The sequence below is a fragment of the Equus przewalskii genome, chromosome 5, assembly GCF_037783145.1.
Source record: "Equus przewalskii isolate Varuska chromosome 5, EquPr2, whole genome shotgun sequence".
NCBI classification, from domain to species: domain Eukaryota; kingdom Metazoa; phylum Chordata; class Mammalia; order Perissodactyla; family Equidae; genus Equus; species Equus przewalskii.
Genome location: NC_091835.1, coordinates 85,877,113 through 85,900,263, shown reverse-complemented (window position 1 = coordinate 85,900,263; position 23,151 = coordinate 85,877,113). Strand labels below are relative to the sequence as shown.

The following is a 23,151-nucleotide window of genomic DNA, read 5'->3' as shown; positions in this document are numbered from 1 at the left end:
AAGGTAACAGTGGAAAAAAGCACTTTATAGTCTTCAAACTAAGACATTGCATATGAGATTTGAAGTTTGTTTTGCAAGCAAAAGTTAAGGATACATTTAATTCTCTTTAAAGGACCATTACCACTGAGTTCTAACTCTAAGAAAGGATATATATGGGAAAATGGCATGAAACTTACAGAATTCAATAAAATTTCAGGGGAGTACCAGAGTATCTCAACAAATTTTACACAAATAAATTGACTCAAACGGATACAAAGTAAACTCTTTTTTGGACAATTTTTGTACAACATACATCCTCAAGACTAATTATAGACTCCTAGGATCCCCAAATTGAAATTAACTGTATAGAATAAAAAACTTCATGCTAATATTGTACAAAGAGGTTTCACTGTTTTGAAAGCAAAAGTAAACACAGGAAATGCCTCAAAGGGAAACAGACATGTTCCTCTTCCATCAATACCAGATCTTCCCAGACTGACTGTGTGTGTGTGTGTATATGTGCCACAGAGAGAGAGAGAGAGAGAGAGAACACACAAATATGCATAATTTCACCTTTGTTTCGTGCGTTTCAACGCAGAAATGACACATCAGTGAAAATACTACTCATCCCCATGTGACTTCAGCAGAAAAGATCAGTAAGAGTGCAATACTCTGCTCTCTAAACACAAGCCTCAGTCCAGGGGTGGGTACTGCAACGAAACAAAGAATTCTCTGATCCACAGCAAAATCAGAAAGGAAATGAAAAAAAAGACAACACAGTAAGTTTTCATAAAAGCCAGTTTTATTTAATTTTAAAGGGCCTGTCCTTTATCCCTGACGGAATGGAGTCAGAAAGTATTTTAGAATAGCCAGGAAGGGTGAAACTAGGAAGACAACAATCAAGCAGAGAAGGCAGGGAACCAACCAGGCAAAGCCCTGCAGGAAGAGCCTTCCATACCCAAGAAGCAAGAAGATCCTTAGGGGTGAGGCTCAAGGCATGAACTTGGTAGAGACACGGGGTTGGGGAAGGGGGGGGGGGGGTGGGCAGGCAGACCACACAGTGCCTTATAGGCCTGAAGGACTTCATTTTATTCTATGTGAGTTGGGAAGCCAAGAGAGGGTTTGGAAGCAGTTTAAGAGCGACATAATTTGGCAGATATATTTTCTTCTATGACTGTTGTTACCTTGCAGGGAATAGGCAAAAAGAGGGGACGAGAGTGGAGGCAGCGTAATGGGCTCGTGAGAGAGGATGGTGGCTCACACTACAGTGGTGGTGAGAGAAGGGGTGACAGTGGTCAGACGAAAGATCAATTTGGAGGGAGAGGTGACACTAACGGATGGACAGATGGATGGATGATACGAAAGAGTAAGGTATTCACAGTACCTCCTGGAAGAGAATAAGCAGGAATCAAAGGAACCTAGAAATCAATTTTGATCACTTTCAAAGAGGATCTGTCAAGACTATATTGAAATATGCTGAAATCACTGGTTATGCCATATAAATTAAAGTCAAGTTGGTAAATGGCAATTTTAAAAACTAACAAAAATAAAATCATACTTCGTTTTACATTACATATAAACTTTATGAGAATCTTTGGTGTGTACAATTTGTCAGCTTTTTTCAAGTGAACACATCAAGGGCCTACATCTACTTTTGTTAACTGACGACCTTCTCTCTCGACTCTCATACCAGATGTTATAACAAAAAGTAAAAACTGAGATTTTATCAAGAGAGAATATAACATGTATGTACCCAAAGCAATGGCTTTAAGCCTTTTCTGAACACAGATCTAAAGCATTTAATCAAGACACTTCACCTTTGCTTTGATTCCTCAAGAACTAATCAGAAAGTATACATACAGGTTAGCTTTCTATCAGCCCGTGCCCTCCCCCAGCCCCACTCTCCACCAAAAGCAAAGAACTAGCCTCAAAATGAAGCAGTGGGCCCAGCCCCATGGCCGAGTGGTTAAGCTCCCGCACTCCACTTGGGCGGCCCAGGGTTTCGCCGGTTCAGATCCTGGATGCGGACATGGCACCACTCATCAGGCCATGCTGAGGCAGCATCCCACATGCCACAACTAGAAGGACCCAAAACTAAATACGCAACTATGTACTAGGGAAATTTGGGGAGAAAAAGCAGAAAAAAAGAAAAGAAGATTGGCAAGAGTTGTTGGCTCAGGTGCCAATCTTTAAAAAAAGAAAAAAAAAAAAAATGAAGCAGTAAAGAGAGGAGAATTACCTGAGAGGCAGCATGGAAGCTGGATTTCTCCAGTACATGTCATTATTTAATCTGGACTACCTATGAATTCCTAAGGTATAACATTTAAATACAGTATATTTCAAAGCCAAATGCAGTAAATCAGAATTACTACAGAAAAAGAACTTGCAAATCCCCAAACTTGAGATAATCGTTAACCAACAACTTCAGAGAAGACTGGGAAAAAGTTGCCCTGATCTAGGTGGGATGAATAGCAATTAGGAAAGAGGAGGAGCAAAAGGCAAGGCCCGGAGCTTCCTGATTGGTCAGGGAAACAGAACTAGGACTCTTTATAAGTGAAACTTGAAAGTGTGTGTGTGTGTGTGAATATATATATACACAAACATACATCTCTCTATATATATAGACATATATATAAAGATAAATAGGAAAGAGTGAAAAACGGACTCAGATCCTGTCCAAGACAGGACAATATTTAATCCTACAAAGATTTCCTTCAGCAAGGCCTCTGGAGAGCAACTTACTCTGAAACCATTTACTGTCTATAATGCTGGCAAATGCTGGCCCAGGCATGGAATCCTATTCCCGGGGAAGAGAAACACATCCCGTGGCAGAGTGGTCCTTTTCCTGATACAAACAAATGTAGACTGATTTCAAAATCTATCTCCAGTCTCAACTCAGGTTTCTAGTAGAGTATTTTAAAGTGCTGCTGGACATTTCTACCTGAGGAGTCCAATTTAATAAACTAAATTAGTAGCATTTAAATCTGGTGTTCTGGGTTACTACCTCCTGCTTTGTTCTGCACATCCATCCTCTTCTAACCTTTCTCCACAGTGGCTTTCACATCTGTTTTGCCATTCTTCCTATCATCATCTTAGTGTAAGCTCGGGGCTAGTTTTTTTTCAGCCTCCTGACTGGTCTCCCTTCACATTTCAATGAACATGCTGAGGATCAACTATATGAACTATGCCAAAAATTGTGCTAATGAAGACAAAAGCTGAAAAAGTAACAGCCCCAAGTCCTGAACAAGCTCAAAGTCTAGCTAGGAGACTCACCTGTAAATAAAGACAATCACCACATGAAAATCTGTACAGGTGCTTTGGGAACACAAACTAGGGAATATCTAACTTTGCAGGAAACAGAAAGATTTTATTATAAAGGAAGTCCTGTTTGAACAAAGTCATGATCAAAAAAAAGTAGAAGTGTGGGAGGTGGAATCAAACTTTGGCATAAGAGAAAGCATGCTCACAAGCTCAGAAGTGAAAGCCACAAAAGACAACAAAACTTTCAATATAGCCAACAGGGAGGGTGTCTGGAAGGAAAGTGAAAGGTGGTGAGGAAAAAGAGGCTGGACTTCAACAGCAGGCTAAGAGGGCAAGAGTGTAGAAATCCAGGTGATGGGGGTTGGCCTGGTGGTGTAGCAGTTAAGTGCGCACGCTCCACTTTGTCGGCCCAGGGTTCACCAGTTCAGATCCTGGGCGCAGACACGGCACCACTCATCAAGCCATGCTGAGGTGGCGTCCCACATGCCACAACTAGAAAGGCCCACAACTAAAATATATACAACTATGTAATGTGGGGTCTTTGGGGAGAAGGAACAATAAAAAATAAATAAAATCTTTTTTTTAAAAAAAAAGAAAGAACACTATTACACCAATTAAAAAGTAATTACTGTTTCCAAATTCCAAATGAATATTTTTAAGTACTTTCTAAATATACTGAACATAATTTAATCCTTCAAGGAATTAGGATGATATATCAAAACCCTAAATTTCATTCCAAGCTCCTGAAATGCACATTGTAGCATTAAATATGTAGGAAACATCTAGAAACTGGGTTAAAACAAGAACAAACCCCTAATGGCAACATTTTTCTTGTGGATTCTCTCTATAACGTAGCCAGGAGTTTTTACTGTTAACATGCTGATGTATGTGTCCCATCATAAAATCAACCATTTCATAACATGCAAGTATAAAGACTTTTCACGTCTTCATAGACAACGATTTTCACTTCCAGCCACAGAGTTTGCACTCATCTTGTATTATAAAGGATAAAGAGGGCCAACTACAGGTCATATGGGGTGGCATGGGGGAGGGTGTTCTTTCTTACCCCATTTCTCTAATGAAGATTATACCAATTCACTCTCATTGCTGAATACAGAATTTGACTTCTTGCTTACTTTTCCCCTCCCAATTCCATATTTGCTGTGAGCAAACAGTAGACGTACATATACACACAAGTTCTCTGCTATCTACAAAGTAGACAGAAACTAATTAATAAAAATCACTGCCAACTGCCATTAACATTTATCTGTCTTTATCAAGATGTAGCCAATCAAAGTTTGAAGCCAATCATGAGAAGCCACAATATCTGAAGACAAAAATCTGATATTTTTATTATTGCCCTTTAGAAGGGTTAAGCTGACAGGTCTAATTTCACTGAGAGACTAGCCAAATTCTATGGAACTAGAATATTCCCATATCAAATATTATATACTACAACCTAGAAAGATTTATTACCCAAGGAATTTTTGTTTTAGCAGTATTTTTTAGTAACGGGATTCTGAGCCGCCAATCCTGCTTCACAGCTGTTATAAATAATCCTAATTTTGTTTCATTCCTGAAAAATACCAAAAAAAGAAATGTGCTTAAATGAAGGACAAAAGGGCACACACATCAGACCAAAAAAAAAAAAAAAAACACCCTAGCTTCTCAAAGAACCAAGAATTTAGTATCTGAAAATCTTTAGAAAAGGAACAAATGATCTTTCTCTCCTCATGTAAGAAATGTATTACCTTTGAAGACCTACTAGTTCTAGAATACTGTGGTTTGATGTTTATAATATGATAAAAGTAAAATGTAAAATGAATGGTTTATGAATCTGCTTAGGATGGATCTAAGAAAAGTGAGAAGTTCTGATAAATTGTAAAGGTAGAATTTCTAAATTCATCAACTTGAATCGATAGCATGGAAATAAATAAAAGCAAATCATTTCATAGTTTTAGCAAATGCAGAAGGACTCATAAATGAGCAATAAAAGCCTTAACGAACACTGAAAAGCCAGTTAATAAGTAGATGCAGAGGAAACATGACTCTGCTTGGTAATTGATGCAGCAGAAAACTGGGGGCCTATATGAACACATCCACAGTCATTATTTTGGAGAAAAGGTAAATATTCTGGCACAGAGTACTTTCCACGGGTTACAGGAATATTTTATAAGACATCCCATCCAAAATACCAGGGCAGCCCACATCTGAGAAAAAGATGGAGAAGGCAGATGAAGAGAAGAGAACACATCGCTCTTCCTAATCCAAAGGCTGTTTGCCGAAATCTGTTGTCTGGAGCTGTTTTACTCAGATGATATTCCCAAAAACCATGCATACTATCCCGTAATACGTGCCAAAACATCTACAAAGAGTGTTAACAAGAATCTATAAATGCCCCTATCAGTTTGCCTTTATTCTAGGGGGAAGATGTCGAGCATGCTTCAACTTAAAGAACAGACTTTGCGGTTTTCCAAAATCTTAAAATCACCTCTATCAATATGCCTTATACAGATTCAAACTTGAACCACTAACAAAAAAGCCTTAAAAGGTAACTGCATCATCCTAAAACCAAAACTCTAATAATTCAAAAAGTGCTGATCCACAGAAAAAAGCATACAACAATATACCAACCATGATTGGTACACCTTATGAGCAATAAGTCAGAGTTGAGAACTCACACAACAGGGGCTAAAATTAAAACAAGCAGTACTTTATCTTTAAATATTAGGAATAAATTTATAAAACACAAGTGGAAGGACATGTAACAGTACAAAACCTTTAAGTGAAGGATACAAAACAAATCCTCTAAGCATAAAGGAAATTTTTAAATGAGGATGAATACCCTAAACCAATCCTTACAGGGGGAAGGAGATCGGTGTAATAAAGAGGGAAGGAGAAAGGGAACCAGAAGAAACTGGATGTATGGTCTGCTTTGCTGGGGGATATGTATTTCTACAAGGCTCCCAGTAAAAGAAAAACGCTCTAGAACTTAGGACAGGAAGAAGAGAGATACACTGCTGAGGAGTCCGTATTTTGAGGATCTGTTCTGAGATGTAAAATGCCAAATACTTGGTGTCCCAATCTCTCCAAGTTTCACACACTTCCTCTGTGAAGAAATGTTAGTAATCACAAGCCATATTAAGTCAATTTTTCCTGGGTATAATTTTGAATTTCTTGTTATGCACAAAGAATCTAGAAACCAGGTGACTGAGAACTACAGTGGACGGATCTGGGACAACTAAAGAAACAGCTGTTGAAGGCTTTCTGAGAAGCAAAAGCTTAAAAAGACAGTACTAGCAAACAAAGTAGTGCAGACCTGGACTACACTGCTACAAAATTATTTCTAAAAATCATGCATTAAGGAAAAAGATCTGTAACATTAGACTACGGTTGTCAGTACAAGGCAGACAAGGTGAAAATGCCAAGAGTGTTGGCATTTTACACACACACACACATACACAAGATTTGGTGAATTTATTCATTCTGTATATATTTGCTGCACTTTGTACCAGATATCGTGCCTTCACTGCTTCTATACTTGTTTTTGTTAACCTTGAACCTGCAGATGAGTAAAAATATTCGTCTTCCCATCTAGACTTCAAAGAAAAAGATGTTTGAAGTATCTATCCCTGCAGAGATTAAAAATATAGCTACCTGCTTAAAACCTTGAGAAAGAGAAGAACAGCATGTCTAAAGCCACTGAAAAGAAACTAAAACTTGCCTCATTCTGAGACCAAGTTACACGTGGCAAAATTTTTGTCTACGGATTTATGCCTTCCTCAACTTTTTTTCTTAGCTTCTTTTCTGAAAATGAGTTTTCTGGTCTTGCTATGCACTGTGGAGAATAAGGTGTTTTAAGGAAATCTAACAACCTTCCTTTGCATTACAACAGTAATGATTTAATCATTTTAAGGTTTTCCCTGTTTCACATCTAACAAGAAGTAAAATTATTTCTTAGAACACTAGACTTATTTAATAATTTATGTGACAGTTTTATGAGAAAAATAATTTATATGCAACATATTTTTAAACTAAAAGCACAACTCACTGGTAAAACGGCCCCCATCCACCCTCAAAACACTGATGACAGTACCATTTTTCCCCCAGCCTTTCCCACCACATACTCACCTGCGCAACTTCTTTCAACATTTGCTACTCTGGGGATGGGAAAGCTCAGAGCTGGAGGCTGAAGTGAAGAAGGAAAGGTTGGAGGGTGAGCCATGGCACCAGCCCCACACTAGGAGCTCCCCTGAGATACTACAGCAGGGTTGACACCATAGCTCGGAAGCTCAAACTCCAGCAAACGATAAGAAAGGAGTCCAACCAGAACATGATAAACGATGGGATTCTTCTGCTCTTTGAAAAATAAGGAAATCATGCTATAAAGATCTGAACGTCCAGTTTCAACATTATGACTCCCTGTTCACATCTTCATTATTCCCCAACCCCAGAATCTTCTCTTAGACTGATTCAAAGTTCTAATTAAAAAGGGGAGCAGGGCAGAGCCTTCTATAAACTTGCACACTTTTCAGGAAAATGAAAGGATGGGGCTTACCTGGCCACGAAAACATCTAAGACAATATATTAAAAAGATGTATTTAAATTCCTAAAAGTGGACCAGTGAGCTTTTTAAAAACCAGGGATAACTTTTGGTATAAGTATATTCCTTGGGAGGAAATGAATTTCTTAAAAGTGTTTCACTCTGATAAAAACAAATAGACTCCTCAATTAAAATAACTTTAATCAAACTAAATGATAAAGAGATAAACAAAGATTTTTAAAGAAATCAATCTAAATATAGGATTTAAATGTGATTTATTCACTTTTATAAAAATGTGAATCCTTGTCTTAAATATAAAATATAGTGAATTATTGATTCAAAGAAAACTAGATTCTGACTATTATGAATACTAAGGCTAATAAAAATAGATGCTTATTTAAGTTATTTAAAGATGACTTCTACTTAGTAACATAAATATTACTGAAGGTGGCAAATATTTTAAAACAGTAAATATAGACAAGTATCCAAATCCTGAATTATGTTACATGAAACAGTTATAAAAATGAAAAGCATTGCTTCAGCAAGGGAACACAGGAGGTCTAAATTACTTCTAAATGCCTTGTGATCTAAAGTAAGTCAATAAACATTCAGTGAGCATCTACTATGTAGTGTGCTCAATATTACATTTACACTCTCATTGACTTTACCCATTTGATTCTGAGAATAAAGGAACACCTCAAGCCAAAGGGAGCAGAGGTGAAAACACCTTTCCAACAGCTCCCTGCACCGTCACCGTGGCCTCGAGCCCTCACGGCACTTACCCTTCATCCCTCTAAGCTCGGACATTCCCCTCTCCCACTGTGCTCCAGCCACACTGACCCCCCTTGCTGCTCCTCAAACACATGAGGCCTGCTCCTGTCTCCAGGCCTTTGCACTTGCTGGATCCTCCAGGAACGCTCTTCCCTTGATACCTCCATGGCCTCCTTCCTCACCTCACTTCAAGTACTGAGTTGTCTGAGTGAGGACTTCCCTGTCCACTCCACTTCAAATCATACTACCCTTTTCTCCGGCCCCTTGGCATTCTCTAAACCCTTTCCTACTTTAATTTTTTCTTCACAGCAGGTATCATTGTATTATACACAATGCATTTTATTTATTTCGTTTAATGTCTTCCTATGCTCTACAATGTCAGCTCCACGAGAATATTCTGTTTCCATACAATCTGGAACAGTGCCTGGCACAGAGCAGGCCCATACCATAAAGTGCCCTCTTCTTCCTCCACGCCTGCTGTTACCTGGGTGTTACTTGACCCTAACTGACCAAAGCAGCGCTCACAGTCCATGGCAAAATTGTATGAGCATGACCATTATTTGAAAAAGTAATGGAATTATGCAGAAAATTAATGTTAAATTTTACATTTCTCAAACACATATGAATAAAATTGTTTAATGCCTTTTCCTATTGAAACTGACAACCACTTCCAAAATACCTAATAGACTATAAGAAACTTTCAGCGGTTAGAATGTCATACTTATGTGGTATGACATAAGGATTTGGAGATTAAAAAATATTTTTTCCATTTCCAAATTTTTTCTCAAGTTAGAGTACCTTTTTTTAAAAAAGTTGTTTCAAGACTATTTCAGACTTACAGTTCAATATAAGACAATAAATGTTTCTTTTCTACCACAAAATCCCACTGGGAGAATTATACCACTTAGAGCCACTAGGCTGCACTGCAGTCACGGGAGTACACACTCTTGGAGCTGGCGACCAGCACACTTCTGCACAGTCTAACACAGTGGGCCTGGCACAAACACGCAGTGCTATGTCCCGAGTGTCTAACAAACGGTGAGTGCCGCTCACAGCACTTTATATACATTACCTCACCTATCATAACAAAACCTCTGAAAGATGCTACTATTCCCTCAAACTGGGCCTCAGAATAGTCTATAAAGGGTTAGACTGAAGACGTCTCCCTGTCACAGTGATCATGGAGAAGACTCAGCCCCTGTAATCTCAAAAAGATACCAAAGGTTTATTCTCCAGAAAAACTCAAGCAGACAGGCTCCAAATTTTGGATCTTAGCCAAAGGGTAGGTGGGGGGTGAGGCAGGGGCTTGCAAATTGAGACAAAGATCTACATTCTGAACTGTGGGATCCTCAGCTTTCTTTCCTTACCCTGCTTACAGAATGCTACAAGTCAGATGTAAGAACCATCCCTCTACCCTGCTCTGAAACTCTACATTTTCTGTGGAAAAACTGAACTGCTCCAGAGAAAGGAATGTCAAACACTACCAAAATGAGGCTCTCCCCAATGAAAAAGCTAACTCAACTACATGTTAACAACGCTGTTACCATTTTCTAAAAATTTGTTACTTGGAAATAACTTTAGACTCAGAGAAAAGGTGCAAAAATAGTAGAGTTCCCATACACTCTGCCTTCCCCTAGTGGTAACATCTTACACAACCATAGGACAAGTATCAAAACTAAGAAATTAGCTATTAATTAAACAACTTTACATGGGTTTCACCAGTTTCCCACGAATGTCCTTTTCTATTCCAGGATCCACATTACACTGAATTTTATGCGTCCTTAGTCTTCTCCAACCTCGGCCTATACCTCAGGCTTTCCTTGTATCTCACAACACCGATGTCATCAGTTATACTGACGTAACTACACTGTAAAATGCCCTGCAATTTGGGTACGTATGATGCTTTCTCAGGACTAGATGACTGAGGTTATGCATTTTTAAAGCCACATCACCACAGAGGTGCATGTGATGTTAGTATGTCTTACTATAGGTGATATTAACCTTGATCATGGTTAAGCTGGTGCACCTGCCAGTTTTCTCCACTATAAATTACTATTTTCTCTTTTTAAAGAATAAATGTTTTGAAAGAAGTACTTTGAGACCATGCAAATACCTGTTTGTCCCTAAATTTCTGCCCACTGATTACAGCATTCACCGTGGACACTGCCTGTGGCACCTAATACTGTGATGTTCTACTGGCGATTTTTCTTCATTTCTTCTGTACTACAGTGGGTAAGTGAAACGCTCTACAAGCAAACCAATCATCTTTTAAAGATCTCACTCTTAAATATGAACAGTCTCAAAGACTTTACCCAACTGGTCCAAAGTGATAAAGGTAGAAAGTGAAGAATAATGTCTCAAAATCAGGGTCCTTCACTCTACCAATCACAGTCTTTCAGGTTTATTACATTGCCTTTATCCCAGTAGAAAAGAATAGGTTTAAAATTTCACATGCCCCAAGCAGTCTCTCTTAGGATTTCTGGTTCTAAATAAGAAATATCTTTACTTTTCTGTTTCCTTAGAGAAATACCTTCCTATTTTCATTAGCACATGTAATATAATGTCTTTAATTTACTGAGCCAGATTAAACAATACAGAGATAATATACTATTCTATGCTATAGAACACAGATTTTTGCAGTAAAGAATAATAATTAGTAAAATTATTATCTCAGCTGAGAAGATAAACAGCTACTGCATTTCAGGGTCTATTAGATTCTAGGGAATCTTGAAGGAGGGAATTTAAGGGAAATAGTCCAATTTTTTGCTTTGGGTAAAACAGAATCATGGCTATGATGACTCCACACATGAACTGGACTTTATTTACGGACTTGGACTGTTTAATCTTTCTTTCCAAATGACCTAAGCGCTGAGAACAGGCCCAACATTTCTGTGTACTGCACACCACAGTGTCTTACACAACAAAAAGTACTCAAGCCTTGACTGAACACTGACACAAAAGCTTATTCTCTTTATCAGGAATGATTTTTCATTCATCTTCTCAACCAAAATAGAATCTTTTAAAAATGAAATCTTAGTACTTCTACCAAGCAAGATGGAGTAGTCAGGACAGCCTTCTGCCTGATCTGAAACAACTTAAAAAATGGGCAAACTATATTACACAATGGTTTTCAAACATAGGCCATCACACAGTGCAAGACAAGGATCCCTGAAAGAAGAGAAAGAACTGATGAGAGCCTTACAACTGCTCCTGCTGACAGCCTGGAGCAGCCTCCAGGCTGTGGTGCAGGGAAAGGACCCGGCAGAGCCCAGCCATCTCAGTGACCTGAGCAAGAGTGCTAGGAGGCTGGGAGGACAAGGCAGCTTGAGAGAGAAGCCAGAGCACCAGACAAGAGACAGCTGCAAAGAGAAAGAGTTCTAGAGATGGGAGGGGTCTCTGAGTCTTCAGCTAAGTCCTGATCAGCACGTGTATGTGAAGAAAGTGCCAGAGGCTCAGAACAGAAACAGGAGAAACAATCTCCAGGGCTCACAGGACTGTCCAGGGCACCGGGGTCAGTACTCAGAAGAGCACAGCCTCAGCACTTGGGAAAAATTAGCCCTGGACTAAAGGCTATTGTGGTTCTGTATAACAAAACTTTAAAAAAGAGAAAAGTCTCTTGAACAAAGAATCCTAAAATCCATATGGGGCAACAAAAGACCCCGAATTGCTAAAGCAATCTTGAGTAAGAAGAACAAAGCCGGAGGCATCACAATCCCTGATTTCAAAACATACTACAAAGCTACAGTAATCAAAACAGCATGGTACTGGTACAAAAACAGGTGCACAGATCAATGGAACAGAATTGAAAGTCCAGAAATAAAACCACGCATCTATGGACAGCTAATCTTCGACAAAGGAGCTGAGGGCCTACAATGGAGAAAAGAAAGTCCCTTCAACAAATAGTGCTGGGAAAACTGGACAGCCACATGTAAAAGAATGAAAATTGACCATTCTTTTTCACCATTCACCAAAATAAACTCAAAATGGATCAAAGACCTAAAGATTAGGCCTGAAACAATAAGTCTTCTAGAAGAGAATATTGGCAGTACACTCTTTGACATCAGTTTCAAAAGAATCTTTTCGGACACCATAACCCCTCACATGAGGGAAACAATAGAAAGAATAAACAAATGGGACTTCATCAGACTAAAGACCTTCTTCAAGGCCAGGGAAAACAGGATTGAAACAAAAAAAACAGCCCACTAATTGGGAAAAAATATTTACAAGTTACTTATCTGACAAAGGGTTAATCTCCATAATATATAAAGAACTCACACAGCTCAACGACAAAAAATCAAACCACCCGATCAAAGAATGGGCAGGGGACATGAACAGACATTTCTCCAAAGAAGATATATGGATGGCCAATAGACAGATGAAAAGATGATCATCACTAATCATCAGAGAAATGCAAATCAAAACTACACTAAGATATCACCTTACACCTGTTAGAATGACAAAAATATCTAAAATTAATAGTAACAAATGTTGGAGAGGTTGTGGAGAAAAAGGAACCCTCAGACACTGTTGGTGGAAATGCAAACTGGTGCAGCCACTATGGAAAACAGTACGGAGATTTCTCAAAAAGTTAAAAATAGAAATACCTTAGGACCCAGCCATCCCACTACTGGGTATCTACCCTAAGAACCTGAAATCAGCAATTCCAAGAGTCCCATGCACCCCTATGTTCATCGCAGCATTATTTACAATAGCCAAGACGTGGAAGCAACCTAAGTACCCATCAACTGATGATTGGATAAAGAAGATGTAGTATATATACACAATGGAATACTACTCAGCCATAAAAAAGGACAAAATCGTCCCATTCACAACAACATGGATGGACCTTGAGGGTATTATGTTAAGTGAAATAAGCCAGACAGAGAAAGACGAACTCTGTATGACTCCACTCATAGGTGGTAGTTAACATATAGACAAGGAGAACTGATCAGTGGTTACCAGGGGAAAGGGGGCGGTGGGGGGAGGGCACAAAGGGTGAAGTGGTGTACCCACAACATGACTAATAATGATGCACAACTGAAATTTCACAAGGTTGTAAACTATCATAATCTTAGTAAAAAAAAGTGAAATAAAAAAAATAAACTAAAATACATAAAAAAAAGAGAAAGAAGTCTCAAACAGCTTCTAAGTAACTTAACAGTGTCCCAAAGAGAGCTCAAGAATATTAAGAGAAATATAAAAAATATATAGCACTGAACAGCTAACATTTCCAAAGACTGGCAACCAAGAAAAATTACCAGGCATGCAAAGAAGCAGCAAAATAAAACACATAAGCAGGGAGGGAAAAAACCAACAATCAACAGAGACAGGCTCAGAAATGGCACAGATGATCAGATTAATAGACAATGACATTAACAGTTATTATAACTACATTTTGCGTGTGAAAGTTAGAATATCTGGCACGATGAAGAAAAGATTAGTGAGCTTGAAAACACAGCAATAAAAAGCTATCCTAAATAAAACATGGAAAGAAAAAGAATTTAAAATAATGACCAGAGAGCATCAGTAAGCTGTGGGACAACTTCAGGTGACCCAATACATGTGTAAATGGGATCCTCAAAGTAGAACAGGGACAGAATAAATATTTTTTAAATGGATAAAAAAATTCCCAAATTTGATAAAAACTATAAACACAAATTCAAGAGGATCAATAAATCTCAAGGACAAGAGTCATGAAGAAAATTATACCAAGATACATCATAATCAAAATGTGCAAAACCAATGACAAAAAAATCTTAATAGTAGCCAGAGAGAAAAACTTACATTATGTAAAGAGGACCAAAGATAAGAATGACAGCAGACTTTTTGTCAGAAATGATCTAAGTCAGAAGACAGTGGAGCAAAATCTTTAAAGCACTAAAACAAAAAACTGTCAACTTTGAATTTCACATCTAGCAAAAATCTTTCAAAACTGAAGGTGAAATAAAGACTTCTTCACACATATAAAACCTAAAAGAACTCATCACCATCAGAAATGCACTACAAAAACGCTTTTTAGTTGAGGTCTATCCCAACAGGGCTTACTCTGCAGACCCACAGCGTTGCAAACGCCTCAGACTCAGAACTATCTGCAAGACCTGTGGGAAAGAAAGAACCAAAAGACAGAGAGAGATGCTAAGAGTATGAAAGATCTAACAGTCAAATTTGTAAACTCTCAGGTATTGGTATACCGCCCAGATCTGTACTATTCCAGGGTGTAACAGCTTAGGAGTGAATACGATCTGAACTTATTCATGTTTAGAGGGCGTCTGAAATTGAAAACCAGGCAGATCGACCTACTCTGACCCTGAAAGTGGCCCTGAAGTAACTTACTTGAAGAAACTGGATCCCAACGATTATAGGTGGGGAGGTACGTCATCAGTATGTCCATATTCAAGTGGAGACCAAAGGAGCCCAAGTAAAAGAATTGTGGACTGACAGGACAACTGTGGATTACGGAAAAGTTGTTTTTTCTTTTGAGGAAGATTAGCCCTGAGCTAAGATCCACTGCCAATCCTCCTCTTTTTGCCAAGGAAGACTGGCCCTGAGCTCACATCCGTGCCCATCTTCCTCTACCTTATATGTGGGACGCCTCGCACACCATGGCTTGCCAAGTGGTGCCATGTCCACATCCAGGATCCAAACCGGCAAACCCCGCGCCGAAGATGCGGAATGTGTGCACTTAACCGCTACGCCACCAGGCCAGCCCCACAAAAGTTCTTTTTAAAAGGGCTATCTTGAAGAGAATGACTCCAACTTTGAAGGAACTAAGGTGATAAGCAGTGGAAGAAATCACAACATGTGAAATTCCTTAAATAAAAGTTGACAGATTTTAAACGATTTTGCCTATGTTACAGCACATTAAAAAAAAAAAACTTGAAAAAATGGTTTTTTTTTAAGTCCTTCAGGTAGAAGGGAAATGATACTATAAAGAAAGAAGGAAGGAAGGAAAAGAAAGAGAAGTGAAGGAAGGAAGAAGGCAGGAAAGGGAGAGAGGGAAGATAAAAAGAAGGAAGGAAGAGAAGGGGTGGACAGAGAAAGGAAAGAACAGGAAGAAGAATCAGCAAATGTCCTCGCTCATGGACGACAACAAAAAGCAGCAACAACCCTAAACACTATCCTCTCGCCCCAACTACAACGAACAAGAGAACAGACAACTGAGGTCTCACTGGGAAATGCTTCCCTTCAGAAGAGAAATTCCAGCTGAGACCTAAAGAACGATTAACATACACGTTTCTGGTAGCAAGGCAGACAATGAAAAAAGCTCCACTCAAAGATAATTAAAAGTGCTCCATGAAACACTGATTCAGTCAATCAACAAATATTAACTGAGCATATGCCAGGTATTATTCTTAGATGGGGATACAGTATAAACAAAAATATCAGTGAAAACTATCAGAGATTACATTTTTATTTTTAAATGAATTGCTGAGCCTGGAAGGTAAGGAAGGAGAGATGAAGGGAGACTCAGCACCCAAAAACAAAGTATAAGCTGGAATTGAGAGAAGCCAGGAGCCTATCTCCCCAAAGGGGTATTTGCCCAAGAGATAAAAGCTATTAGAAGACCTTCTTATAAGGCAGGTAACTTAAAAGGGTACATCATAATTGCAGTAACTCCTTAGGGCACCAAAAATTCTTGATGGTCTTGATTTTGATGCTAAGCAGAAGGAGGTAATGGAAATCTCTTCTGAGACTCTACAGCCATAAACCAGCTCAAATTCACATTACGTGTGTGGACTGCAACATCAAGATTTTTGGTTGGTCCTGGATTGGTAGTGTCTTAGGCACTGGCAAAAGCTAATGCAAATTCCCTTGGGAAAAACATCCTTCCACCTAGTGCTCAAAGAATCCTCACAGAGTTCTAAGAAACATGGAATGGTTAACTTCACTAACACTAACACACACACAAACACACACACACACACACACACACACACGGTACCATAAGTGAGAACCAGCAGAAACAAGACATCAGAATGATCTGTGGCAACTTCCAATTGTCAGATTTATCACATATTAAACATGAAAATGTAAACAATTTAAAGAAATAAAAGAGATGGCATAGTGGAATCCAGGTCTAAAGAAAGGAATGAATAATGGTAGTATGTGAATAATAATGGTAAATCTGTGGGTACAGAAGACACAGACAACATTAACAAACTTGATCTAACGGAAAGAAAGAGAGCAACACACCCATCAATTGGTCAATCTGCATTTTGTTCAAGTACATAAACAAATAATTGGTACCATAGTGACCACATTCTCTAACTACAATAGAGTTACATGAGAAATCAGCAACAGAAAAGATAACTAGAAAAATCTCACAAGTTTGGAGAAATAAAAACACTTAAGATTAAAGAACAGGAAAAAGTCTAAGAAGTAAAAGGAAATAAACTAAAAGTACAAATTGATGAATATAAAAGAAAAAATACATTAAAAAGATAACCAAATGAAGCTAAAAGTTGATTGCTAGTAAAATGGACAAATCTCTAAGCAAGACTGACAAAGGGGAAAGGCACATAGTAAACAGCCTTAAGAATGAAAAAGGTGCAAGACAAATATATAAGGCAGCATTATGAATAATTTCTTTATTGTGATAAAGTATACTATCTACAAAAAGAAAATCCTGAATCAAACATCATATTTACTGGTGACAACTTGAAGCTTGTAAGACAAGTAACAAGGGAAAGGCTTCTATTAATACTTCTAATCAACATTGTATCAGAAATACTAGTGAGTTCAGAAAAGATACTCAAGTTATAAAAATTACAAAGGAAGCATCAAAACTGTAATTTCCAGATGCTATGTGTATTTACATGAGAATCCCCAAAGAACCTACAGATTAATTACAAAGAATAAAAAAGCTTAGCAACATAATTTAATATAATAATCAGTTTAAAAAGTCAATGGTACATCAATAAAACAGTAGCACCTATAAAATATAATTTTAAAAATACCACTTACTAAAAAAGGGCAACAAAAAAAATACTTATGTACAAATTTGACCAGAGTCCATTATGCGGGGGGGGGGGACCCCTTAAAACTTTATTGAGAGAAAATACAGAAAACTTCAATATATGAATTCAAGGAGAGGAAGAATACCAAAAACATTATCAATTCTTCCCCAAATAAAAATAAAGCCAATGCAATTACACTTATAAACTCAATACTTTTTAAAAATATATTCTAAATGTGTCATTGAATAAAAGGCCAAGAAAGTAAAAACAACTCATGAAGGTGGATAGACAGACATGAAGATTTAACGTAAAGCCCTAGTAGTTAAGAAAATGTGATGCTGGTACAGGCATAGACAAACACATCAAAGTAACAGAACAGACATAAGAAACAGACCCATGAATACAGAGAAACTTGATTTACAACAGAGCTAGCTAGCACTGCTGATTAGTAGAGGAAAGCCGAACAAATCAATACATGATGGGAATATAATTATCTATATGCTGAGGAAAAGAAATTGGACTCCTAACTCACACCATACACAAAAATCAATTTCAGATGGATTAAATTTAAGTATGAAAGACAAAATGAAAAATCTTTGAAAAGATATAGGAGAGTATCTTCATTTACTTAATATCAATAGCGAAATATGTCTCAAACAAAACCTTAATAAATTCAAAGAAATTTAAAATTTGGCATTATCAAATGTCAGATCCATACGACCACAGTGGATGGGACTCAAAATTGGTACAAACACTCCTACACATATTCCTGGAAGAACTTTTGTGAATCAGAAACTTTTCTAACTTCATAAAGCTCCCTCTTCTGCTGTTTTCATGTAGTGTTTCAAAATACAACTGGTTGTCTTCTGAGCTCTTCTGGCTCTGTTTCCCTCTTTCCCTTTTATCTGGACCTTCTCTCTTCTCTGTCTCTGTTGTCCTATCCCACTCAATTGTGATTCCACTCCCAGAAACGCCTCCTCAGCAGGTCTAGAAGGGAGCAGCGGTGCATCAATCTTGAGAGCCCAGAGCTGGGCTTGAGTCACCACAGGCCTCACCCCAGGCCCCTTAGCTGATCCAACAAAGTGGGCAAAACCTCCCCCAATTTCAAGTTGGCTAACCAAACCACCACTTTCAAATTGGCTGTTCACCACTTTGAGGTGCTCCTATTCTCAGGTCCAGATACCCCAACGCTTCTCTCCTCTTTCTTATGCACAAAAACTAAGACGTAGGTCTTTTTGTTAGTTCTCACCTGCTTATATTCTAAGGTTCATGGGAATACCTCATCACCAAGTTTGTTACAAATGTTTTCATGGGTCTTGGTGGTACCAGCTAGTTGTTCTATCCTAATGTGGGAATTCAGAGAGAAAAAGTACTAAGCTGCCACCAATGGTGCAATCATCCCAGAATCTAAGCAAGGCTTAAGATTATAACTTAAAAGATAACTTTGCTTACTTTTATATTTTCTTTGATTCACAGAAACTTTTGCACTAATGTTTTAACTTTCTAGTTAATGACGAATACATTCCATATTCATGACTGAGGCAAATTACTTAAATGTACAATATTTTTCTGAAAGAGAACACAGTATTTCATGTGCAAAAGCCTAGGGCCTAAGTTCCCAAAAAGGAGCACCGCAGTGAACACACAGGGGCGTCAGCAGATATTTTAAATCTTCTTGGGGAAACACAGCAGTATCTGTCGGATACCACGTGAACTATACTGCTGTAAGTGACTTGGACCTAATTACTTAATTTAACAGAGCTGTTAATATTTCTTTTGCCTTGGGGCACTGTGAAAAAAATACCAGGACACTAAGGGTGCTAGAAACCATGTATCTTGATGAAACTTGCTTTTTGGAAAACAAATGTCACCTCATTTGATGATTTCAGTAAACAAGGGGGGAAAGTATCAGAATATATAATGCATACAAAGAAAGGCTAACACTGTTAGTTAACATCACATAATAATGAACCAACCAATGAGGAACTTGGGAATTCATTTAACTTGATATTCTTGGTTGGCCAGAGGGAGAAGAGAAAGAGGAGAAATGAATGACAAATAGGTCAGGGAGTCACAGTGACCTCTGCGGTGAGAATGTGATCATGAGCAGAGGCACCACATTCCAAAGTGTAACTGTAAGAGCAACCTCACGTTAGCAGTTGTGGAACTGCCAGTGAAGGGGACCTGTCTCCAGTGCGAGTTTTTTCTATCTCCTTGCCTCATCTCTGGCTACAGACAACAGGTCATAGCCATTTGTTTCTTTGAGTTTCTTTTTCTTTCTTTTTTTTTTTTTTTTTTGAGGAAGATCAGCCCTGAGCTAACATCCGTGCCCATCTTCCTCTACTTTATATGTGGGACGCCTGCCACAGCATGGCTTGACAAGCAGTGCCACGTCCGCACCCAGGATCTGAAGTGGTGAACCCCGGGATGCTGAAGCAGAACGTGTGCACTTAACTACTGAGCCACCGGGCCGGCCCTCCATGAGTTTCAAGAGCAAGGAAGAGTAAATTAGCGTGACACAGGTTGTTGGTTTCAGGCATTTACTTCTGAACTAACTCCTTCCTTCGCTCACTCTTGTTCACCTTAACTCAACACCACACAGCAACAATGACTAAAGCCTCCATCTTTCTGCTCTAGGCACTAGATCCACTGACAACTCTTGACTTGCTAAGTAAACATTTTTTTAAATTCTTGTTCATTTTATTTTATTAAGTGTTCTTAATATTCATTACGTATCTTTAACATACTCGAAGTATCACAGATTCTAAGATCCTTCTATGCTGCTGCTGTTTCTAATCATATTAGAAGGTATGAAGAGAAGGTTGCAAGTTTACAACATTACACAATAATGTTACAACTATGACTCCAAGATACCATCAGTTGTAAGAGGCATCCTGACAGCAGAAGGGATAAAAAACTTCAATAATATGTAACCTAGAATAAAAGAAATGGGTACCTCATTGCTTATTTACATTACATTTTTATTGTAGTACAAAAGAAAAGAACATAATTTGTACACAATACTGTACAATACTCTTATATACTGAATGGAAACATCTGCTGATGCATTTGTATGTGTTAATTAGTTAACTTGTGTTTTAAATGCTTTGTATTATGAAGAAATCCTTCGCAAATTATCACATAGGTGTTGAGTGTTTTAGCAATATCTAGGAAATTGTTTACAGTTTTGGATGGCCTGGAAATTATTGCTTTTCCTATTCAAAACAATGGAATATACAGTACCAGCTTCCAAAAGATTGCTACACAATACATAAAAAAAGATGCACCTGTATAAACTGAAATATAGTGAAATATAAAAATGAAAAGAAGGAAACACAATTCAAACTAGCCATTACATCTGGGGAAGGAGGCAGGGGAAGGAGGCTACGTGGAAATAACTCCATTAAGTACAACACGCATGCTGCAGAAAAATACATGTTTGTTAAAAACAGACAAGTCACTTTTGCACCTGTATAATCACAGAAAAGATCTAAAAAGATACACATTAAACTGTTAAGAGTAAAACTGTGAAGGTAAACTTTCACAACTTTTTAATATTTCTTATACTCTATTTTTCTATCTCACATTTTTATATCCTATTGTATATTTCCGTATTTTTCTTCAAAGTTTTTGCAATGAGCATCTATTACTTCTGTGATTTAAAAAACTAATATAAAAAATAAAATATTCGACAGGGGGAGGAAATGGCAACACAATCACTGCCACAGTTCTCCGACACACTACATCGCACAAAGTTAACAGGGCATTTCAGATCACGAGGTATTCTGCACGAACATATGGACTGGGATGCATCAGATCCAGTTCATAGATAACATATTGAACTTGCCAGCATATGATGTGATCAATGACCTCATATTAAGAAGTTCCATTCAGAGTAACATCCAAAAATCCTGGAAATATTGGTAGTATGTTACCCAGCACACTTTACAATTTCTTCCTTTCACTTTCATTTCTGTTTAATGAAACTTTTTAAATTAATTTTTATTTTTAAACTTACTATTTATTCGTTTTATTTAAAATTTTTATTGAAACAACATGCATTGAACACCTATAATCTTCTGGGAACCATGCTGGGTACTCAAAGTACCAAAATAAATAGATACGGTTCATAACACACAGTAGTACTATCCTATACAATTTTTTGCGATGATGGAAAAGTTCTACATCCACGCAATTTGATATGGGCGCCATGAACAGCATGTAGCTTTGAGCATTTGAAATGCAGCTACTGTGACTAAGAAACTAAATTTTTAATTTTATTTAATTTAGATGAATTTAAATTTAAATAGTCACTTCTGGCTGGTACCTAGAGTATTGGACAGCACATGTCTACAGGAAGACAAGGACAAATAAACAGACAACTACAAAGTATTCTAGAAGTATGCAGAAGGGCTATAAAAGCAGGGAAAGGAGCACTAAACCATGAGAAAATGGCTTCTGCAAGTAGTGACACTTAATTCTTGAATCATGTGAAGAAAGGCTAGGCATTACATCAAGAGGAACCAAAAGAAGTAAAGGCTTCCAAGCGTAAAAGTGGAAGGAGACGGAAAGCTGTTGTGTGTCACTAAACGGAAAGACTCACTAGACGGAGTCAGGGGAGAGACACGGAGAGGGGAGAGCCTGTGGGCTCAGGAGGTGGAAAGATGCTGGACACGTGTAAAGCTTGGCTTAGTATGTGAGACAGGGAACACTACCAAGGAGCAAAACTGGTAACTAATATGATGAGATTTGCGCATGCTCATAAGCTGGAGAAAATCAGTGTAAATTAGAGGAATATATGAAAATTATAGCCAAAAATCGGAATTACATTTCCTTGGAAAAAGCTTGACAATCCTTTCCCCAAAAAACAACTATGAACCATTTAAATGACTAAATTATCTTACCTGAACTAATACACCAGTATATCTACACAAATAAACTTCAACTACTCTATTCAAACTCCGGAAGCTTAACCAGGCTTATAGTAAGAAATACACAAAGTATATACCAATATAAAAAAATCAATATTTCAACCAACACCCATGAAAGTCACTAGCTTTTAGCACAAAGCTGAGGGAATATACCATCCTAAACTAAATTCCTAAGGTTTCAATCAGGTCTACAAGGAAATGAGAATTGGAGAAATACTATCCTTCTTATTAAACTCTAGAACATTAGCCTATTATTATCAGGATGTTTAAAGATCACTATAAGACATCAAGTGCCTTCCAAAAACAAAAGCCCTCAAAGATAAATTAAAATGAGTATAAACATGAACACAAAGAAATCCTACCTTACATCCATGATAACCAAATAAAATTCTTCCAAAATGGAATTTTTAAAAGTCCAAACCATTTCATTTCAGCACATGCAAACTCTTAGCACTACCAACACAAATGTAAGTGATTTATTTAATATTCCTTTGAATTTCCCATATGCTCTTAATGTATTCATCACAATATCAGACAGGAAATTGTATTTCTCTATGTGCTTTCCAGAAGAGGTTTCAAAATTAAAATAATTTTACAACAGATTTAAACAACTGTTTCCAAGGATATTTCAATTTGTATTAAGTGTCACTAAGTAACAACAAAAGAGAGAAAATGGAAAATATTTTCAGCCAGAAAAATCCTATACAAG

General features: G+C 37.7%; 1 protein-coding gene across 37 annotated transcripts in view; it reads right to left on the bottom strand.

Annotated features, from left to right (window-relative positions):
* Positions 1 to 23,151, bottom strand: part of CNOT2 (CCR4-NOT transcription complex subunit 2) — a 110,889-nt gene that overhangs the window by 45,583 nt on the left and 42,155 nt on the right. For 6 of the 37 annotated variants that reach the window (XM_070622085.1, XM_070622084.1, XM_070622086.1 and 3 more), the window contains one exon: positions 7,372 to 7,429. The exons of 10 other annotated variants lie outside the window; for them this stretch is intronic. In XM_070622085.1, the coding sequence (XP_070478186.1) occupies positions 7,372 to 7,392 (21 nt within the window). In that variant the 5' untranslated portion in view covers positions 7,393 to 7,429. Of the gene's footprint in view, positions 1 to 552; positions 690 to 2,721; positions 2,825 to 4,306; positions 4,449 to 7,371; positions 7,600 to 23,151 lie in introns of those variants that run through there. 21 more of the 37 variants (XM_070622092.1, XM_070622087.1, XM_070622094.1 and 18 more) reach the window with 8 other exon arrangements.